The sequence below is a fragment of the Lolium rigidum genome, chromosome 3 (assembly GCF_022539505.1).
Source record: "Lolium rigidum isolate FL_2022 chromosome 3, APGP_CSIRO_Lrig_0.1, whole genome shotgun sequence".
NCBI classification, from domain to species: Eukaryota; Viridiplantae; Streptophyta; class Magnoliopsida; order Poales; family Poaceae; genus Lolium; species Lolium rigidum.
In genome coordinates this window covers 157316285-157338584 of record NC_061510.1, presented here as the reverse complement: position 1 = coordinate 157338584, position 22300 = coordinate 157316285, and the positions used below count along the sequence as shown (strand labels likewise).

The 22300-nt window shown below is 40.4% G+C and overlaps 2 protein-coding genes across 3 annotated transcripts; both read right to left on the bottom strand.

The window, feature by feature from the left end:
• Positions 1-10480: 10480 nt before the first annotated feature.
• Positions 10481-14341, bottom strand: LOC124702565 (uric acid degradation bifunctional protein TTL-like). 2 transcript variants are annotated; one of them, XM_047234715.1, is made up of 6 exons: positions 14090-14341; positions 13894-13967; positions 13759-13816; positions 13576-13677; positions 12981-13137; positions 10481-11086 (listed from the first exon to the last, which is right to left on the bottom strand). In XM_047234715.1, exons 1-6 carry the CDS (start codon positions 14222-14224, stop codon positions 10623-10625), a joined length of 990 nt encoding a protein of 329 aa, XP_047090671.1. In that variant the 5' UTR covers positions 14225-14341; the 3' UTR covers positions 10481-10622. The 2 variants fall into 2 exon arrangements, with proteins under 2 accessions (XP_047090671.1, XP_047090672.1); XM_047234716.1 differs by having other exon boundaries at positions 10481-11011; positions 14090-14340.
• A 2272-nt stretch (positions 14342-16613) lies between these two features.
• Positions 16614-20149, bottom strand: LOC124702566 (cytochrome c oxidase subunit 6b-1-like). Its single transcript, XM_047234717.1, has 5 exons — positions 20031-20149; positions 18024-18284; positions 17854-17936; positions 17691-17772; positions 16614-16947 (listed from the first exon to the last, which is right to left on the bottom strand). The coding sequence occupies exons 1-5, from the start codon at positions 20064-20066 to the stop codon at positions 16894-16896; spliced, it is 516 nt and encodes a 171-aa protein (XP_047090673.1). The 5' UTR covers positions 20067-20149; the 3' UTR covers positions 16614-16893.
• Between the last annotated feature and the right edge of the window lie 2151 nt (positions 20150-22300).

Below are 22300 nucleotides of genomic sequence, written 5' to 3'. Positions count from 1 at the left end.
AGTGGGCGAAAGAATCAAGTGATTTGGACGATCGATGGTAGAAAGAGGGCAGGTGGCACGCCCTACATGTTTGGGCGCGCCACCTAGGCTCTTTTGGACCTCGGGCCAATCCAGGTGTTCCTCCAGGTCCCAGGGTGCTTCTTCCGATGAAATAATGACATTCCAAAAATCCCAGGTCAATTTGATTCCGTATAGGTCTCTGAAAGTGAAAAATAGACAAAAGAGGGAATTCTTGTTCTGCGGAGTTATAAACCAAATAAAGGGGATCATTGGTGAATCCTCATAAATTAATGTAAAACATGGTATTATCATCATATATGTTGCAAATATGTGGGAATTCAATATGGTAAAGGACAAAGTTCATGTATGCATTTTTCATGCATCAACATCCCCAAGCTTAACCTATCCTTGTCCCAAGCATAAAGGTGATTAAACTAATATGAAGTTTGAAGTTTATTATATATAGCTTCTAAATAATCATGCAAAGCATCACAAGGTTCAGTCAATAAATAATGACAATGAGCAATATGAACTCAAAAAGTGATTCTTACATTCTACAAAGCATGCATAATAGTAAATAGTATTGTAAGAAACATGAATGATAACTAATATGAATCATAAAGAATGCTTGGGAGAATATTATAGAATTGTTGGAAGACTCTTTGTCCTCTCTTTTCTTTGCATATTTTTTACTCTTGAACACAAGAAAGTAAGCAGGGAATATATGTGCTAAACCTCCAACAAAATAAAAAGTAGAAATAATAAAACAAGGTTGTGAGATATGCAATTCATGTCAACAATAACGATAAGGATGGGGTACCATGCATATCTTGTGTGGAGATATCTATGAGTCATGTGTTTGACCTCTTATGAGTAAATGTTGCCTCATTTTCTTGGTTGCTAAGTATTACACCTCTTATTACTCAGCTCCGAGTTACCAAAACTTTTCAACACACATGTTTCAACCAAGTATCGCAATGGGGTACCTTCATGCCGCATGTACAAAGGACCAAAGGAGATAGATATCTCAACTATAGGACATCCATACCGGGACAACATGAACAATAGACGTTGAGCATCTTCTCTAAGTCTCTCTCACTTTTTCTCTAACTCTTTTTTCTCTCTTTTTCTTTTCTTTTATTTTTCCACTCTCTCTCTCTCTTTTTTCACCGAGATTAGGCATGGATTTCGTTAGCGGCCCGGCCATTGCTCTTCTCTAACATGCATGCATACTTACTCTTGATAACCTCCACTTATTTGGCGAGAGGTAGCCATCAACAACACAAAAGAAATGATGATCGACGCAGGGTGCAATACCCCGATGGTGAAATGTTGAAAGACTTCCCCAGTAAGCGTGGTTATGGTATAGCTCATTACTCATAATTAGTCAAAATCACAATATGCATAGCGGTATTTTCATTCCAAACCTTACTTTCTTATGAGCTTTAAATTACAAAAAGGATATTTTGAAAAGTTTGGAGGCATCACACACACGTTATACTTAGAATAGCAAGCTCTATATATAGGTAGGTATGATAGACATTGGATTTGAGTTGAGCTTGGAAACCAGTCTATGCTTGTGTAAGAATTCAGTTTTTTGGCTAGCAAGAGGTCCAAAAGCATGCAATTGTGTATTTATATAGCTATTCATTCATCATCGAACAATGATATTTAAAATTAAACATCTATGTACACTAGTGAGAAGTAGCACTGAATAAGGCACATATCAAATCACTACTCAAAAGAGCATGTGAAACTAGAATACCATACACAAAATAAATTTCAGCTTTAGAAATTCCTCCTTTTCTTTTAAAATCATGCAACTTAATTTTCTTTAATCATTAAGAGATAAGAGAGTTTGGTCCAGTAGCTATTCATATGCATTATGAACATTAAATATTACGGTCCATTCATTTTAAAAACAAAACTAGACACAAATAAAACAAAGACGCTTCAAGTTTTTGCGAAAATTCTATGTTGCTCAAAAAACAAAGTTTATAGTTTCTCAAACTAGGAGTTTTAGAATGAGTCCAGTGGGGTGTCATGGGCATCCCCAAGCTTATGATATTCACCATACTTGAATTAATATTAGTGTGATATTCCTCCATTCCCTGTGAAAAAACATCAACACAAACTTTTCTTCACATTCTTTTCTATGGGGTGACATTAGTGGTACAAAGAAATCATGTTTGCTGCTATTTTTATCATAAATAAAACTGTATCTTTATGAACCAGAGAGCACATAATGTTCTATTAATTCTAGCATATCAAAAGTTCAAAGCAAAAAACATATTGATACTCAAAATAATGGATCTAAAATTGAAAGGCAGAATCTATCCAGAATTTTTGCTGCAGCAAAACTGAAATTTTAATACGACTTAGACACTTCAGGAATTTTAGCCAATTTACTTGCATATAGAACTCTCGGGGAACTGCGCAAAGAGGTATCTCTCCCTCTCTTCTTCTAGCAATCCTGCAAAGTAAAATAAAGCCTTGTGTCCCCAACTCCACCGTGTGGTTGTCAAGCACAAGGTTTCACGTAAGTAATTAAAACACAAGTAGTAAGAAAACAAGTAAAACTGATAAAATAAAGTAACTAAGTAAAAACGGTAAAAGGGTTGATTGTTTTGGGGGTTTGGGTGCAAAGAGGAAAAGTAAATATTTTTGTAATTTCGGATTAAAATAGTGCAGAAAATAGAAAGATAAAATCAATATAAAGGTGTTTCTTATGATAAAAAATGGACCGGGGTTCATGGGTTCACTTGACTATTCTCTCTTTTAAGTTGTAGTGGGCAATAACAATTCATCAATGATATATGAAGATGCTAAATAATAACATGTGAAAAATACGCATCATATGGGCATCACATCTTAACATAGAGATGATGCAACACATCTCTCTTATACTCCACAAGAAAGGGAAAACTCCATGCAATATTGTATTAAAATTAACAGAGCATAGCCATAAGTACTTTGACATGGTGTTTGAATATCAAATATGCTACCTTGAGCAAACAAGATCATCACTTTTGTCATGTGAAGAACATAGCACATTCATTCACTTTAACTTAGTGAGGTAGCAAAAGAAAAAGGAAAACCATAATAGATCATGAATTTGTTGTCACTATTCAATCACTAAAACCATGCTACTCCATCTAATACACACATCACTCCACACACACTCTTGCATAAAAGTTGGATCAGAACCAATACTTAAGAACGGGGTACATAATATGCATCTATCAATACATCTTGCACATGATATGATCATATCTCATAGCACAATATCATAGAATAATGATCCACCACATAGGTATTACAAATATGGCCATAATCATGTAGGGCAACTAATATGGCACTAAGAACTATGAAGAACATGAGAGAAATAGATCAAAGAACTGCCACAAACCCATAGTATAGAGGTGGACTACTCACCTTTGATCATGGTGATGATGATGAAGATGTTAGAGAAGGTGGAGATCCCTCTAGCGGTGATCCCGATAGAGTTTCCCCCTCCAATCTTCGTTGTTGCAGCCTTTGTTTTTGTGTTTCTATCTTATGCGGCGCTCTCCTCCCGAGGAATCTTTGGGGCCATATATACAGTGATTTTTAGGTTAAAATGCGTTTGTGGGCGAAAGAATCAAGTGATTTGCACAATCGACAGTCGAAAGAGGGCAGGTGGCGCTCCCTACATGTTTGGGCGCACTACCTGGGCTCTTTTGGGCATGATGCCTATTTAGGTGTTCTTCCAGGTCCCAGGGTGCTTCTCCCGATGAAATAATGATGCTCCAAAAATCTCAGGTCAATTTTACTCCGTATCGGTCTCTAAAAGTGAAAAATACACAAAACGGGGAATTCCTGTTCTGCGGAGTTATAAACCAAATAAAGGGAGTCATTGGTAAATCCCCATAAATCAATGTAAAACATGGTATTATCATCATATATGTTGCAAATATGTGGGAATTCAGTATGATAAAAGACAAAGTTCATGTATGCATTTTAAATGCATCAATTGCACAAATAACAAGACATCATATATAAGTAGTAAAGACTAGGCTTGAGATAGAGATCATACCACACAAGGTCTTTACAACTAAAATAGATAGCCATGATAGGTCTCATGGTAGATCCTTAGCATGATGTCCCAAGTGGGGAGAAGATCTGCACTCTTGCGTGGATTGGCCCAACCATTGAAGTGGAGTGGCTTCAATACTCCCCTATGGATGGCAAACGAACTGTCGTGGCACCTCCAACCATTTGCATTGCTCCAGGAAAGCGAGGATACCCAAGGGACTCACCAAAACTCGCCAAGTTGGCCTCAAGGAGTAAACCATTGGTAAAACACCGAAATGTGTGAGCTCCATCTTGTTGGAAGTGAATGGTGGCATAGAATTGTATGATTAACTATGTGCCATAGTCCTTATTGAGCGTCATGATGGGAAAGAGCCCAAACTCCTCACACATGGCATAGGATTCCCCAAAGTATGCCATGGACATGGCCATCTTCGTAGTGTCAATGGAGTGGTGAGGGCTCACTTGCTTCTTGAAGGGAATATATATCTCAAAGTAGATGTCCTCTTGTGTCTTTCGATGAAAGTTCAAATCCGTCACTCGAGGGTTGCGAGGAATGAGGTATGGATTTTGCTGCCTCAACTCCTTGTACTCAAGGTAGGTCATTGTGATGATAGTTGCACGAGCTGGTTGCTTGCCACTTATAGCAGTGGCTTTGACATTCTTCTTGTGAGTAGCTTGTTGACATGCAGTGAGCTTAGAGGGGTGCACAACTTCCTCCTAAACATCATGTTCCTTTCCCCTCTTCTTGGAACCATACGTTATAGCATATGGGAGGGAAAAGCATGTAGATGAGTGCATAATTACAACGGAAACCCTGGAAACCTAAGCCCAGAAATGAAATTTCATAGAAATTGCACTGGCCGAAAGTTCCAAGTAGCAAGGGCGGTAGTACCGGGCAAATTTTCCGGTATTACTAGCCGCAATGCTACATCAAGGTTTGCATCCTTATTTGAGCCATGGTTGCACATTTTCAAAAAAAAAAGTCACAGCTATGAGCTTAGATCGAGTAGGGGAATTCTAGGGATTGGATTTCTATTGTGGCTAAACCAAGTATCATGCACTATTTCATATAGTGAGGTCAACCCACACACAGAGATGGCGAAAGCACGAACCGGGTGGAGCCATGGTGTAGGAGAGGGTGAGGAAGGTTCCCACAGAGCAGATCCTGCGTGGGATGCCGGAGTGCGGAGATCCGACGGCAGGAGAGGAGGTCGGCGGTGCAGGAACTTGAGAGGGACGAGCCAGGCGGTCGGGTGGTTGGGGAACGAGTGGGGAGACTGAACTATCCCCCCATTCCCCAACCCCTTTTTGCCTAGATCGACTCGACGAGTAGTACCGGCCACTTATAGTGGTACTATCGGTCCAGGAATTCTAGTGCGCCAAGAGAAAATAGTATCGATGTGAGCAGGACGCAGGCAGTACTAAGGTCTTGGGCACCATAACTTCCGGTCCTTTAGTGACTGGCTAGATTTTGGTGATTTGGAACTTGTGCAATGGAAAGGAGAAGGCTTCTAGATATAGAGACTATACACATAGGATTAGAGATACCAAACTGGGTAGATGGTACATGATCACTCATATTAGCAAGAATAGCAAATAAATGCCAAACATGACTAATTTCTCATAAGAACACAAAGATGGGAAATAAAGCTCAATAAAATCTAAATAAGACCATCTCTTCACAAAGAAGAGGGCGGTGTCCTTGGCCAGCATGTATGAGCATTATGGTTTGGCACCACAAAGATATATGTTGGGTACAAAACCAATACTCATCATTAAGCTCAAATGTTACACAAAACAACACAAAAGTGAATGATTTCTTACTTTGGGAGGGATGGCTCAATATTTTGATCTGCGGTCCCACTATCTCCATGCCCACACCTTAACCAAATAGAGTCTTAAAGTGGAGGTGTGTTTGCAAGATGATCAAGCCATGGTCCTTGAATCTATGATATTTAGCTCATTCCTCAAATAGCAAAATCTTGCTTCATCAAGGGGCTTCATGAATATATCGACAAGTTGGTATTTGGATGGAACATAGCAAAGATCAATATCACCATGGGCAACATGATCACTTATGAAATGATTCCGGATCTCAATATACTTGGTTCTTCAATGTTGCACCGGATTATATGCAATCTTGATATCACTTTCATTGTCACACAAAAGAGGCACTTTGTCGTAAGTGACACCATATTCCTTTAAAGTTTGCCCTATCCATAATTGAGTGCATCCACTTGCGGCGGCAACATATTCGGCTTCGACAGTGGAGAGAGATATACAATTTTGCTTCTTAGAGGACCAACACACCAAGGACTTACCAAGAAATTGGCGTGCCCTGGAGGTTGATTTCTTGTTATCCTTATAAACCGCCAATCCGAGTCTGTAGCCACAAAGACAGAAACTTGATCCTTAGGATACCGTAGACCATATCTTGGGGTATGAACCAAATATTGAAAGATTCTTTTCATAGCCATCATGTGGATTTCTTTGGGAGAAGCTTGAGACCTTGCACTCACACCCACACTCAACACTATATCGGGCCTAGATGTGCGAAGGTAAAGCAAGGATCCAATCATGGAGCGATATACCTTTTGATCCACATCTTTACCATTGGGATATAGCTCAAGATGACACTTGGTAACCATTGGAGTGGCTACTCCCTTTAAATCCTTCATCTTGAACCTCTTGAGCATGTCTTGGACATATTTTGCTTGATTGATGAAAGTCCTTTCTCTCAATTGCTTGATCTCAAAACCAAGAAGGGGCCTCATCTCTCCCATCATAGACATCTCAAACCTATCGGTCATAAGCTTTGAAAATTCATCATTGAAAGATTTGTTAGTAGAGCCAAACATAATGTCATCAACATTGACCCTCTTAGTAAAAAGAGTGGGATCGATTTTCCCAACTTCAAAACCCCGGTCTAGCAACAATTCTCCAAGATGCTCATACTAAGAACTAGGAGCTTGTTTGAGACCATAGAGTGTTTTATCAAGCTTACAAACATGGTTAAGAAAGTTGGGGTCCTCAAATCCTGGGGATTGCTTAACATAAACCTCTTCATGTAAAGGACCATTAAGGAAAGCACTTTTCACATCCATTTGTTGAAATCTCAAGTTGTGATGTGAGCCATATGCAAGAAGGATACAGATGGACTCAAGGTGAGCCACGGGAACATAAGTTTCACCAAAGTCAATTCCTTCAATTTGGGAGAAACCTTGAGCTACCAATCTTGCCTTGTTCCTCACAATAATTCCATTCTTTCATCTTGCTTGTTATTTAATATCCACTTAGTGCTATAATGTTGCGATACTCCTTTGGCTTCTCTACTAAATTCCACACTTTGTTGCGCTTGAAGTTATTGAGTTCTTCATCCATAGCATCGAGCCAATCCGGATCTTAAAGAGCTTCAAATACTTTCTTTGGTTCCACCAAGGAGCTGTAAGCATGATGATTGCTAAAGTTAGCCAATTGTATTCTAGTTGACACTCTTACTCTTACATCACTAAGAACCTTATCATGTGTTTGTTCAAGAATTTCCAAATTTCTTTCCTTCTTGCAAGACGACGGGCTTCAATCTCTTCCTTGGACCTTGAAGTCCTTGGAGGGATCACTTGATAAACTTGATCATTTGGGTCCCCATCTTGATGATCCACGGGGCTTTTACTAGCGGATGAACCCGAAGCTCTACCCGCTAACAAAGGGTATGTGTCCTCCTGGATGGGTTTAACATGAGGGGCTTTTTGCGCCAATAGCTCCATGATATATTCTCGCATTGCTATCATTTGAGAATCCATGGAAGACTTGAAGGTAGTTTTCATAGCCTTGAGATCGTCCATGGATACCGGCTTGCCGGCCTCATCCTTATTCCAATACTCTTAGGAGGTCAAACCCGAAATCAGAGCCGAGGCAATGATACCAATTGAAAGGATTGTATGTCGCACCTAGAGGGGAGGGGGTTGAATAAGTCCTACCAAATTTTTAGATGATACCAATTGAAAGTTCAGGCTTGACACAAAAGGTAAATTCTATAGATATGCAACTAAGTGAATTTACCTAGATGATAAGCTACACAACTAAGCAAGCTACCACTAAGAAAGATGCAATAAACAATAAGGATAGAGGTAACCGAGAGTGGAGCACACGGAGACAAAGGGATGATTCCGGTAGTTCCTTCCTTTTTAGGGTAAATATGTCTAGTTGGAGGGATGTGGCCGCCATGAAGGCCAGACCAACGCCACAAAAGTCTTATCCTATTATCCAGTGAGCAACGCCACAAAGGCCTAGCTCACGTGTCCACTAAAGGATTTCCACAACCACAACTGAATTGGAGGCTCCCAAGGTTGTTACAACACAACACAAGGGGCCCTCAAGTGAATGAGGGGGGAATCAAATCGCTTTGGTGAAGATGTAGATAGTGGTCTTCTCCTTCAATTCTCCAAAGATCAATAACTTTGGGTGCTTGAGGGAGGAGATCTAGTGAAATTGGTGACTCGGTTTTAGGGTTGCTTCCTGTGACGAACGAGCAGATCTTCATTGGAGAAGAAGCTGCTAATATGAGAACAAAGCAAATATGGCCGTTCAACACGAAAACGCGTCCGACTGGTACTTGTAGGCAGACAAGCAGCCAAACTCGGGGTATGGGTAATAGTACTGGCCAACTACTGCCCAACTTCCGAAAAAGCCTCCAAACCTTCTAACTAAAATCCAATTTCCGGAATTCCACCGGAAGTAAGGTGGTAGTACCGGCTGGGGTACTACCGGACAACTTCTGGCCTTCGCATGTGTGGGTGTGCGGTCAGCAGAGCATCTCGGCGGTAGTACCAGCCATATTGGCCGGAACTTCCGCCCACCGTGAGCAAAGCTGAAACATAGCATAACAGCCACAATTTCTTCTTCGAGGCATCCAATATCGACGTGTGTGATAAACTTAATAACATGTGTACATCAACACACATATAATTGATCTTGTGTTGGCACCAAACACGCAAAACTCATTTGGGGCGGGAAATGCTCTTCCAGTGGTGCCCTTCAATTTTTGCACTTGAAGCAAGTACTCTTGGCTGGAGCAGTGGCAAGTCAACAACCTCGGCTAAGGCGGGTAGAGGAGGGGCAGAGAAGCACCTCACGCAGAGAATGGCCATCAGCCAGGCCACACGCGGAGATGGGCCAACAGTGCTGGAGCGCGACACACAGAAGCATACGGGAGAGATAGGAGGAAGGGCTGGGCATCGGAGGCTCGAACGAACCGGCGGATGCATCGGCCAGTCGGTTGCAAGGGCTCTTTTGATTCATAGGATAGAAAAGGTATAGAAATAGGAAAAACAAAAGGATTGAGATGTCATGCCTACTTGAATTATATGGGAAGATGTGTGTTTGATTGTAGCAAAGGAATCTATAAGGTATGACCTAATGTTTTTTCTATAGATTTTGCACTACATGATTATTGTAGGATTAGTTTCTATAGGATATGTTCCTATGAATTAAACAACTTGTGTAGGAAATTTTTCCATAGGATCCAAATCCTACACAATTTCTATACAAATCCTATGAATCAAAGGAGCCCTAAGAACTTTCCATCTTTTAAAGGTTTTGAAACAAATTTCTATGGAAACTTGCAGGCATAGTAATTTATCTTTGGTTAATGGAACAAAAGCTCATCAAGGAATTGTACATGTCCAAAAAAAAAGTCCCGAGGAAAAGAAAGAATGAGTGGTATCCCAAATTCATGGTTTGGGATGTCTCATGTATGCTACTCCCTCTGTCCAAAATAATTTGCTCAAAAGAAATCCTGGAGAGTAGCATGCTAGATCATGTTAAACATTTATTTGATTACGTGAAAGGGATTATTGATTACAATGGTTATAATCTCATATTTCATGGTTATGTTGTTGCTGATTGTCAAGGGGATTCAAATGACCGGATATCTACTTTAGGTTATATGGAGTACTTACTTTGGCAGGAGGTGCTATTTCTTGGAGTAGCAGGAAAAACAGGACCCGGCTGCTCTTTTGTCCATGCAAGCTGAATATATTGTTGGTGTGAGGTAGTGAAGGCAGGTGTATGGCTAAGGGAATTTCTTGCTTCGCTTAAGGTCATGGAAAGTGCATCACAACCTGTCACTATTTTCTATGATAATACGACATCTATCAAGGTATTCAAATATCCCAAATTTCATACGGAGTAGCAAAAATAAACAAATTGAGACAAGGCATCATTATATTCGTGATGTTACAAATAGGCTCAAGTTCGTCCGTTCGGATTATTTTCCCAGTACAAACCAGGACTTGGAAAGGTGGCGAGCAATCATCTTGCAGACATACATATCATGTGTTAAGAAGTAACAAAACTAATAACAAATATTAAGTTATAAAAAATATTTATACACACTGCTCCTTTGCCATTGCAACGTTCCCGTTAGATGGAACAATATTATTTAAGTAAAGTATAATAGTGTCAGTGACATGTAATCAGACTCATAGCCATTTAAACATGTTCTAGGAACACTTCCCTGATCAGATGCAACTTACACGCAAGTTGACATCTTAGCTGCCACGGTAAGTGGTAAAGGAGAAAGGAGAATGCAGCAAAGGAACATGGAAATGCTCGGTCGTCTGACTCTTTTTTATCTCAAATATGATGCTCACATAAGGGAAGAACCCTGACGGTGCATACTTGGAGGTATTGAAACTTATGCGGTAGAAACCAGGAGCCACATTGTCGACGATGTCCATCAGTTGACCGCTGCGTCCATCATTGTTTGTAATTGAAGAGCCTAGCATTGTCCATCCGTTAAAATCTTTGTTCTCGAATGACGGGGGACTTGACACAGCCTTCCACATCTCCAGGTGAACTTCAATTCCAGATGCTGGTGATCCAAGAGCAGTGTCCAACACATGGGTTGTGATAGGAGGGCGTGTCCGGTTCGAACTACCTGTAGTTTGAGAAGCTTTATTGGCAGAAGGCTGGGGTAGAGCTCCAAGGTGTGCTCCAATAATCCGCATGCGGTCTTTTGAAAATTTCAATAAAAAAATTAAGAAGCTAAAATTACCAGAAGTTGCACAGATATAAAAAAAAATACTATCAATATGTTCCACTTCCAAAAACGCACAAGAAAGCGTGCACAAAACAATTTGGCTAATTATGGAAAAATAGAGTGCGAACAATTGTACTGCAAAAACAACTGCCAAGATGGATAAAAAAGACAAAGCCCCAGAATGAGAAAATCCAGGCCATACGACTGTCTTTCCAGCATATGCTCATTCAGCAATATGAACTATTTCCGTGACGTTTCAACACAGTTATCTTCAAGACGATGTTTAGAATGGAAGTTAAATTGTTTACTTCATTTTGAGTCTAGTTTCTATTTGTCTAGATGTAATTGAGTTGCATTCAGATTAATAAATGGAGAACTCTTTAAAACTGCCGGCTGATGGATTGGCTGGCTCGGCTTTTGTCTCTCAAAACTGCCCTCCCCCACCCCGCTGCTCCTCCTCTATCTACTGCTCCTCTGGCTGCTGCGACAGGCGACAGCCACCCCTTCGCCTACTACTCCAGCTGTTGCGGCCCCGTTCCTCCACCTACTCCTCCGTCTGCTGTGGCCAATCGCCCTGCTCCTCCGCCTACTACTCTGGCTGCTGTGGCCACTGCTACTCCGCCGTCCTCGTCGGGTGCTCCTCCTGTGGCACCACGCGTGAAGGACGGCGAGCTCGCCATGGATGCAATGGACCACCATGGATTATACTTGTTTCTGCAGCCATGGACGCTCGAGGGGAGAACTCCGATCAGGTTAGGGAAGTTGGGTGGAGAGAGGAATAACTGCAGGGTCGCAGGATCAGGCTCCAGCAAGTCCGATTCATTGCCAGCAAGCTCGTGGACGAAGGGCTAGATGATGGTGGAGGTCAGTTTTTTGGGGGATATTTCAATGTTGCAAAAGGTGTTTCTGATTTCAATAAACGACTATTGATTTTGTTGTTTAAGCATGGGTAAAATGCTACAATGATTTTTGTGCGCATGCTACAGAGAGATTTCTCCAAGGCTGCATACGTGTTTCTGTAATGTTGGAAGAGTTGGGCACAAATGTTGCATGTATTGGTTTTTTCGTTGTAAACATCGACAAGGCTTTACCAATGTTTTGTTCCAAACAATGGAGATTTGTTGCATCCACTATTTCCTTTTGCTACATTGGTGTGTCCAAAATGTTACTACATGTTTTGCTACACTTCGCAAGTTTTTCAGATTCACGGGAAAATGCTGCAAAATGATGTTTGCATTTCTGAAAAAATTACACAGAAAAAAATTTGTTCAGGATCTTTTTGCAGCAATGATTAGGGTCCTCCCACGCATGTGAAAGCAACATGGCAGCTAAACTGCGTGATGTTTCAGCAACCTTGACTCCTAGTGCTAGAACCACAGTAAGCAAAGTTCTTGTATGTGATAATTGCAGGAGTAGACCTTTATTTAGTATTCATAAATACAAGTCAGTATATTATGTTTGCAAAGTTCGTATACCAACATATTGGGAGCTTGCTAAAAAAAAACTATGAGGGGCTTGCTATAGAAAAACCTATGGGAGGCAACCATATTTCCAGCTCAAAGTAGAAAGATTAGATAACATCAAACACGAGCCTTTGCATGCAAAGTAACACCACCCTATGGAAAAAACAAAAACGCATAGTAGAACTGTTTACTCAATTTTACTGGCCACGAAAATGATTTCCAGGCTTGGTAGCATTTAACAGATAGACCAATAAGACTACCATTGGAAGAAAACCCAAGCATGTGAGGACAATTTCTTTGAACTAAATGGTAGATAACAAAGAAAAGGCACAAGTAACGTAAGTGGAGAAAAAAGTATATTTTTTTTACCACCTACTGTGTCAATAGATATAGTTGATCAATACCTGCTGCTTTATCTGGTTGGCTAATATGGCCTTCAGCTGAAGTAGTGGGAGCAGCAGCCTCTGACGAGAAAAGCTTTGCAAGGCGCAGCTCAGTGATCTTCAGCTCTTCCTGTGCCGCACCCTCAAGTTCAACAATTGGCCTATTTGCATAACGTCTCTGAAAAACAGAAGGAGCATGGTAAGATAGCTCTAAGGCCATTACAGAAATAGGAAGGAAAAAAAGTCGCATCAAAGCTTTCTAGTAGTACGATTTGGGGATCACGTCATAGCATGTAAATGCACTGTATCAAGGATAACTCAACATTATGTACCCCTAGCGATGTAAAAAAGCCAAATGAACAACATAATTTAGTTTCAGTACAAGAATCCTGATTCACATAGGAAGGGCACTACTATACCATGGATGATTTTGCTGGTATTCCACGGATGACAATACCACATTATTTGAGAGAGAGAGAGGACTAGTAGCAAAGTGTTCAGCACAAACAAGCCTCATTGCTGCTACAAGAATTATTGAAATGACCCAGACAGGCATATATGCGTCAATTACAGGAACCAAATACAGTATTAGGATTTAGGATGGACATATGCAGACCTTAAGCTCAGCTAAGACCTCAGGGGCAGTCCTCCCAGACGCGCATATCATGAACACGAAACCAAACTTGTCCCTGTATCTGGCGTTCCACTCGGCCAGCTCCTGTAACAGTTCGAATAAAGGGAATTGAGTCCACAAATCAGATCACAGACGCGAGGGACGCAGCGAACAAGGGCGTGTCACCTGCGCGGTCGAATCAGTGGCTGTGGAAATCGCTGCCGATTGCTCCTCCTTGCTCCACCTGCAGTCAGTGACTGAAGATCATCGACAGCAAGAAGCGAACTGAAGCCCAACAGAAGTAAGAGTAAGGAAACCAACTTGGAGACGGAGGGAGAGGTGGTGCCGATGGCCGGGTGCGCGGCGAAGGCCTCCAGCCATCCATTCACGTCGACCTTGATTCGTCAGCGATGGCACGCGCATGAGCAGCAAGGATCAGTACGGGAAGTGAGGTGGATCGGGACGGGAGGAAGGGGAGCGCGGGGAGAGAGAGACTCGGCGATCGAGGGCTACCTACCTCGTTGAGCCAGATGCGGCGGGCGGCGAGGAGCGCGTCGGCGAGGGAGGCGAAGGGGGAGGCGGCGGCCAGCGCGGCGGCGAAACGGCGGCTACCGTTCACGCGCAGCACATCCTCCACAGCCAACGTCGCCATCTTCGCTGGTGGCTTGCTGGACTGCGCAAAACTCCCCAAAAGGAGGCTCCGGATCCGGAGACGGTACAGTCCAAGATTTTGCTTTGGTAGGGACTGTGGAGTGGGGAAAGAAGAAGATGATGATCCAGAAGAGAAAATGTGGTTCAGCTAAAACAAAAAGAGATTTGCTAGAAGTAACTTTATGCTCCGTTAAGTTTTACACCATTTAATTTGTATCGTGATTTTCGTTCTAGTTATAAGTTGTAATTAAAATTTAACGACATCATCTGACTGAGAACGAGAAACAAGAAACAGGAACCAAAAAAATTTGAAGAAAATTTGGTATTTGGCGTTTACCAAAACACACCGTTTGATTGTGTCTTTGCTAGCTACCATTACAATTTCATGATACATTTGCCGCAACACATCACATTTAAAAAGGAAAAAAATACACTTTTGGTTGGAATGACCATGCTATGACTGGTTTTGAAGAAAAAAAAAGTGCAAAACTTTCCGTTTTTTAAGATTGTGTGTTTTAGTAAATCTGTCACAAAATTGTAATGGTACCGGCAAGAAACAATGGAACGGTGTGTTCTGGCAAACGCCAGAAAATAGCGATGTCCTGTAACAATTTTTCCAAAAAGACGGAACGCAGATTTCGTGCTCCCGAGCTCCAGTGCTCCTGGTTAGTTCAAAAAATTCAAAACCATATCTGTGAGTCTTTAAAAACTTGAAAAAAAATATTCGGATGTAGTTCATGAATTATCCCACAAACGTGTAAAATATCAATTCCAAACACTTTGTATTCTGAGCTGTAAAAAATAAGAAAAATGTAGATCTGTAGAAGTATGTTTCAAATCCCCAAACTTTATCAGATTTGTCATTTTTGTGTAGCCCACAATACAAAGAATTTCAAGTCAGGATTTTACATGCTTGTGGGATACAACACTAACTATGTGCAGAATTATTTTCAGATTTTTTGAAAACTTGTAAACCATGATTTTAGGTTTATTCCGAGCAAATGATACTTTCCGAAAAAGACGTGGTTTAATTTTCTTCCTAGTTTTTTTTTACCTCAGTGTTCATATTGAGTCAGCACAATTACAAATTTCAAAAGAGTGTGAGCAAAATTCATAGACAAATGAAAAAGAAAATATCATAAAATCATGTTTACAAGTTTCAAATATAAATATCAAAGAAAAACAGTTATTTCACTAGGTGTAGTTCAATGAGCACGCAAAATTTCAAGTTTAGATCCAAAATCATTTAGGAGATCTAAAAAGGTTAAATACATTGATGAATAGTATTACATCCGTTCGATGAATACAACGCATGTGTTTTTTAAGGCAAAGTTTAACTGAAAAATTGAGCAACAAAATCTTAAATATATTGTACCTAATTAGTATCGTTGGATTTCATATTAAAAACACATTCTAATGGTGATAATTTTACGCCAATAATTTTTATGTATTTGAAGTAATTCTTGGTTAAAGAAAAAACATGGAAAATAAGGGTGCCTTCATTGAAATGGATGGGGTATCAAGCTGTAGACGCTACTATCCATTGTAGAATTTGTCTTTTACATGGCTACAAAATGAATGAGTTCAAACTTGAAATATTGCATGTTTCTAGAACATCTCATTCCTTTTTTTAGGGAAGAACATCACATTCCTAACACACCGTAAACAAGCTGTAGATATACACCAAGTTATTGCTTGGTGTTCATGGGGTATTTGCTCTAACCAAATATGACCAATTTGTCGTATGAAGAAATATTGATTGGACACATTTTTTATGGCATTAGTTGTAAATCCTTCTTCTTTTTTACTAATGATCATCTTTGTAATGAAATTTTACATGCCTTTCATGCTGTAAGAGACTGTACAACCATTTGCATATTTTCTGCAGAGGCTCTAGCCATGATGGTGCCGCTAGGAGAGCCAGACTGAGAATGTACTTCATGCATCGTTCCACACTTCTTAGTCGTGGTTTTATTTTAAAACTTTGTTTCAAAATTCTTATCACAGTTTTAGTTCAAAATGAACTAAAACCACATCAAGATTTATGAAACAGAGCGAGTTGATAAGCAACATGAATATCACTATATCAGGGCGAAATGAGTAGGGCAAAGGATGCAAACCAGAGACAGCATAAACCCACAAACAGGTCGTCAGACTAACAAGTTTTAGTTTTGATATAATGTGGGCTTGCAGGTTTACTCTACATCCTTAGCAGCACAGCAGTTTGTCTTGTCAGAAACGAGGTATGAGGTACTTCCGTGCAAATTTTGAAATGGCAACCTAACAGGTGGAGATCAACCCTATAAAAACGGTATTTGCACAATTTAAGCACGGTCTGAAGAAATCCTAAAGTGCATGCTTGCACGCTCACCAAACTGGATACGTAAAAGTTACAGTGAAGATAACAAAGCATGAACATGACAAGATTTATGTCAACATGTATTTTCTCCAGGCGAGCAACCTCATCATCCTGAGAGAACAGTAGCACGAAAATTATAGCCATAATGCACGTATCCCTGGCGGGAAGTGATCGTTAGGAAGAGTCCTAAGACATCATCCAGGTAACTGAAGAATATTTATTTTTAAAGTTCTCCAAAAAAGAAAGACGATCCCTCCAGCTCCCATAACCTGTCATCAATCAGAGAGGCAGAGTTTTCCCTTTACGCAAGATTACAGAGGTCCTGGGAAGGTGCCGTTTTCCCGTTGCTCATTCCAACGGTCAACCTGCAGATCAAACACAATATTAACAACGGTCAACTCTCAAGAGCCCAAACGTTATTTAGGACTGATATAAACATGTTACATTGCGACTAGATGCAATATACAACTAAGAAGTGGCAGATTCAATCATGCTTATAAGTGTCCATGTGAAACTGATGATTAATGTACAAAAAAATATGCATTACAGTAGTAGTGACTCAACTCAATTCTCTCTAGCTCATGTAGACTGGTTTATACGAAAACCAGCAAAAAAAAAAGTTTCAGGGTTTACAGTTTTGCGTTGTTATAAATTAAATTATCAGAAGTAACAGTAAGCAGGATAAATGATTCTAGAAAATAGAGCTGCCAGATTGTCATTCACCAGGCAAACCGATTTGACACTTAAAAATGAATCACAAGTTCATGGATCCAAAGGTATTCATCTTTTTTTGGAAGAACTACATATCCAGCTTAATAAACCCACAGTGCAAGGAGACCAAAGTCAGTGAATACCACTTTCATACCAATAGTAATCTTTAATAAACTATGTCTGTACCAATAACACTGCAGAAGCTTATTTTGGCCTCTTCAAAATTCATCTATATAAAAACATTAATGGCAGTACTGCCAATTGCAACAATTGTCACCACATGAAGAGCATACACAAACGAGCTAAATCATGGAATGCACAAAAATACTTTGTTAATCTCAAGTTCTCAATACCGAAAGGAAACTTTACAGACAGTGTGAAAGCAGGAAAAACATACCCATTCACCAGGGCAAAGAGATCGGTAGTATTTTGCGAACTTGTCACATTCAGGGGCATCATCTCCTTTCGCAGCAACACACCTGATTAAGCAACCACAATTACTGAGAATGCCTGCATGTGAACCAATACACCTCTCCACTCTATGAAAGCAATAGTCATACCTATGATACTCAACATAGCGCGTGAAACAGTGCCTTGATTGATTAGTTGTTGGAAAACGGAAATCTGCTGGTGCTGTCTCAATCTGTAAAATGAAACATGCTCAGTAATTGGCACTTATAACATGAACTGTTATTTTACCATTAATTAGTTTATAATAATGGTATCAAACCTTGATTTCTGCTTTCTCTTCAGCCTCTTCCTCAGCAGTCTCAGTTGCTTCCTCTGTTGCAGTGTTGGTTTCCTCTGCTTCCGACTTGTCAACATCATCTTGCACAGATGTTTCACTCTTATCTTCTACAGTAGCTGGCGCCTCAGCAGCTGGAGGGGCTTCATCATTTGATGCAGGGACAGGTTCAGCCTCAGTAGCAATTTCAGGTTTCTCCTCAGCTGCTTTTTCCGCTGGAACCTCTTGTGGTGGGAGTGAATATTCCTGCAAATGGAGGTCAAGTTTAAAACACAGGTTCTGGATCTCAAAAGACCAAAAGTGATGGAATACCACAATACACACAAACCAACTTACATAACAAATACTTAATATATCATTATTTATGTTTTGGGCAGACAAAGAAAGAAATCAAATCCTGCGTGTAACATGAACAATATTCTAATTCTATCATGCAGCACATAACTAATAATCACATGGTGCATAACTTTGAGAAGGGACACACATACACACACATATCTAAGTTTTAATTATCATAGCCTACTCTACATTGCCTAGCCAAATATGACTATTGATAGAAGGCCTAGCTCCAGATTCTTTGCATCTGCGAAAGACCAAGTACTACATAGTTTCTAAGAAAATTGCATATACATTCTTACAATTCTTCATGTACAACAAATAGTTACTATATAATGCATACATGCAAATTCACATAACTACCTTTCTTTTGTGAAACAAGCCATATAACTAAATCATCACTAAGACCTACAAAATCACAAGCTATTTCAAATTTCAACAAATTGTATGAAAATGTCACAGAAACTGAAAAAACAAATAAAATTGCAAAGTGCCTTAAAGCAGTTGTCTACCACCAATATAAGCACATCTATAAAAAAATAAACAATGCAGTATACAAAAGCAAGCAACAGTACTAACTTCCACGCAGAACCTTTTGCCACACCAGAAGCTGACGTGTAATTATGAATATATATACATGAGATGCATTTTCTTCAAGAATGTTATAGACACAACAGACTTTCAAATTTTGGTAAGGAAAGGATGATTACTAATGAGCACTACCAATAAAAATCTGTAAAGTGAACTATTCCAATAAAGTATCCTGGTTCACATTCACAAAGTAACTGCGTAACTGACCCAGCAGTATTGCGAGAACCATTTATATCATCTTCTGAAGTTCCAAGTACCTAGATTTTTTCTCTTTCGACACAAGGATCGAGGCAAATGGCAGTGGTCCAATTGGTGGGTTCAGTTGACCCTATTTATGGTTAGGACAACCAATGAGGCTGAGGCTTGCAAATAAGAGATCGCATATTTAGAAACTTCGCCTGCAATATCTAGTATATACAAAGATGTCCTAATTGTTTTGGAACATTCTAGAACCACCAGCAAAATTATACTTCTGAAAAAATCTCAACCCATCTAGAATCTAGAAAAAAGTATGAGCTCCTACTACTCATTTACAACAAATCCTTCAAAACAATTTTCAGTTTCTCCAGCCTCAAATCGACCACACTACTCAAACCTCTGCACGAATCACACCATCAGCCCACTTCACTAAAAAAATTGATCCCCAAACAACCCAACTACACCCTGAACAGCATAGCAGATGTAAAATTCACATCCACGGGCACTTAGCACGAGCCAATTACTGGTTTAAGCTGATCAAGACAGGCCGGGGGCACGAACTACTAACTATTCCACTCCGACTCCTGACAATTGACGCGTACAGGCTCCTATACTCGCAAGTACATCGACCAAATGAGACAACCACTCCTCATCTCGGAATCCGCGAAATACAAACAACATCTGTAAGCCAGCCAAAACCTCAACCGCTGAACAGCAACCCCTAGACCCCTACGGCGAAAACCCATCAGAAACCGCAGATCTGAAGGCGCCCGCTGGATCTACCTACCCTGCCGGGCCGAGAAGTCTAGATCGGGAGCTTCCCTGTACAAGAGGAAACGGGGTATGGGGTGTTCCGATGGTGTTTACCTCGGCGAGGGTCGGGGCCTTGGTTTCGCCTGCCATGGTCTGGGTAGCCTGGAAGCTTCTAGAGATGGCGGCTGCGAGAGAGTGGGCGAGGGAGACCAGCAAACACGATACAAGAAGAGGATGGAGATTACCGTGATGGCTTAACGGGCCGGGCTGTAATATCGGCCGTACGAGCTGGCGGGTTCGTCGTTTAGAGCGACCTGAAGCGGATGATTCATAGGCCGGTCCAACGCGGCTCAACAAATAGGTACTGCGTTTTTTCTTTTTTTCTTTCTGCTTAAATTTTAAAAATTATTTAAAATATTTCAAATTTGAAGCAATAAATAAAAAACGTTCAAACTTGAAAAAATTCAAATTCGAAAAAAAAACTAAAAATTGTTCAAAAATGAAAAATGTTCAAAATATTAAAAAGTTCAAAAAACTAAGCAAGAAAACTGAAAAACCAGCAATAAAATCGAATAAACAGGAGAAAAACAGTATAAAACCAGCGAAAAAACACCCGAAACATCCCACCCCCGCTATTGGGCCTGACCAAGCTAGCACCCGCTGCGGGTTGTGCCCTAGTGGGCGGTGAATAGGGAATAGTGGGTTCGTCGACTTTTCGTGTACACCAACTAGGTCAGCGCGTACTGTGTGTCGCACACCCTGCCCGGGGTACATACCAGAGCAATTGGGTGTTGGCCTTTTTTAATCATGGTTTTCTGTTATGTTCTGTTTTTTCTTTTATGTTTATTTTCCTTTTATTTTTAAGAATTAAAAAAATGATAAATTGGACTTCTACCACCTCTAGGGTCTCCCATTAGACTTAACACCTCTTTAGCATATAATATATCCACCATATGGTAATGAAGAACTAGAGCCAATTGGACTCCATGAGGAACCGAAAGCGATACCATGATTAATGTATCCACCATATGGTAATGAAGAACTAGATGAGGAATCGAAAGTGCTACCATGATTAATGTGCTTGATGCATCGCTATACCACAACGCTTGTCCCAAAAGAGTGCTACCATCATGATCTTTCATCACCAAGGTTGAGGTACCATGATGTGCTTCAGCATCAAAATTGATATCCGGAACTCTCATCTCTAGTCTCTGCCTCTAGGGCCCAATGCACTAAGTCGATGATCAGTTGGCCTTTGTTGCCATCGAGTTTCTTTTTTATCAGACTGACCAGCTGCCACATAGAATCACACAAGTTTCATCCCTTGTGGACTTTGTGCCATGAATCAAATCAGTTTTCCATGCATGATCTAGGCCGGTGAAGTTTAAGGATTTTGATCTGCACTGCTTTCTTTAATTCTTGCCAAAATATACGTACCTAGGTGCACACAAAGAGTCCCTGGAATATGGTCTCCTGCTCCACACCGCAAGTCTTGTAGAATGCAAGTTCCTATATATGTCTCATTTTAAGCTCTTGTCTGCACGGAATATGCTCATTGATCACCCTACCAGGCTACCACCAGAAAGAACGAAATTTGGTTGGCACTTCTAACTTCCATAAAATCGTCCACCAATTGTGAGAGCTTGACACATGCTCAATTTGTTGGGAAGATTAATCCATTGCTTTGTAACATGAACGTGTAAAACATCCGCTTTTCTCTAGCGCACATGCCCATAAATCACCGTTAAGCCTTCCCAAAAAGTATGTGGTCTCTCGTCCCTCATTTTTTTGTCGAATCTTTTCCTTTTTTCAAAGTCTTTTTTCTTTCTTAAGTCTTTTTTTCCTTTTCAAATCACGTGATAGTCTTAAATTCCATGTTTACACCCCTCGAATTTTGTGAAGCGTCAACACAAAAATAGTCATGCATCTAATAATAGCGCAAAACACCAAGGCCATCGTGCATGTCACCTGCAAAACTGCAACCTCTTAATCCTTAGGGTGTAAGTGAGGTTGACTGCATCAAAGTCATTTAGTTTGAATTTTGTTGCTCAAAAGTTGACTTGTGGGTTTGCACATGACTTACGAGTGGGATTCCACATGCACCCTTATTGATCCCCATGTGATGCAGCCATGCCAATAGCCTTCCAGATATGATAATCCATATCGAAGAGGTGCAACTAGCATGTGGTGCCACATTTTAGTTTGGATTTGTCGAATTGTGTCTTATTTAGATTATCATCCAATCTCCTATGAAAAAGTAGCATCATAAGTAAGAAAAGAATGAAAAATAAGTAAAAAAAAATGATTAAAGAAGATAAATCATAATCGATATGGTTGGATACGAGTTTGCATGCACGTCTGTTTTGTGGGATCCCCACACTAAG

Coding starts and splice junctions, on each gene's coding strand:
- LOC124702565 (XM_047234715.1), bottom strand. CDS start 14,224: ATGGCGACGTTGGCTGTGGAGGATGTGCTGCGCGTGAACGGTAGCCGC. Junction 13,817..13,893: donor ACCTCTCCCTCCGTCTCCAA/GTTGGTTTCCTT, acceptor CACTGACTGCAG/GTGGAGCAAGGAGGAGCAAT. Junction 13,678..13,758: donor CCACTGATTCGACCGCGCAG/GTGACACGCCCT, acceptor GAACTGTTACAG/GAGCTGGCCGAGTGGAACGC.
- LOC124702566 (XM_047234717.1), bottom strand. CDS start 20,066: ATGGCAGGCGAAACCAAGGCCCCGACCCTCGCCGAG. Junction 17,937..18,023: donor AAGAGAAAGCAGAAATCAAG/GTTTGATACCAT, acceptor TTCATTTTACAG/ATTGAGACAGCACCAGCAGA. Junction 16,948..17,690: donor CTCTTTGCCCTGGTGAATGG/GTATGTTTTTCC, acceptor TTTGATCTGCAG/GTTGACCGTTGGAATGAGCA.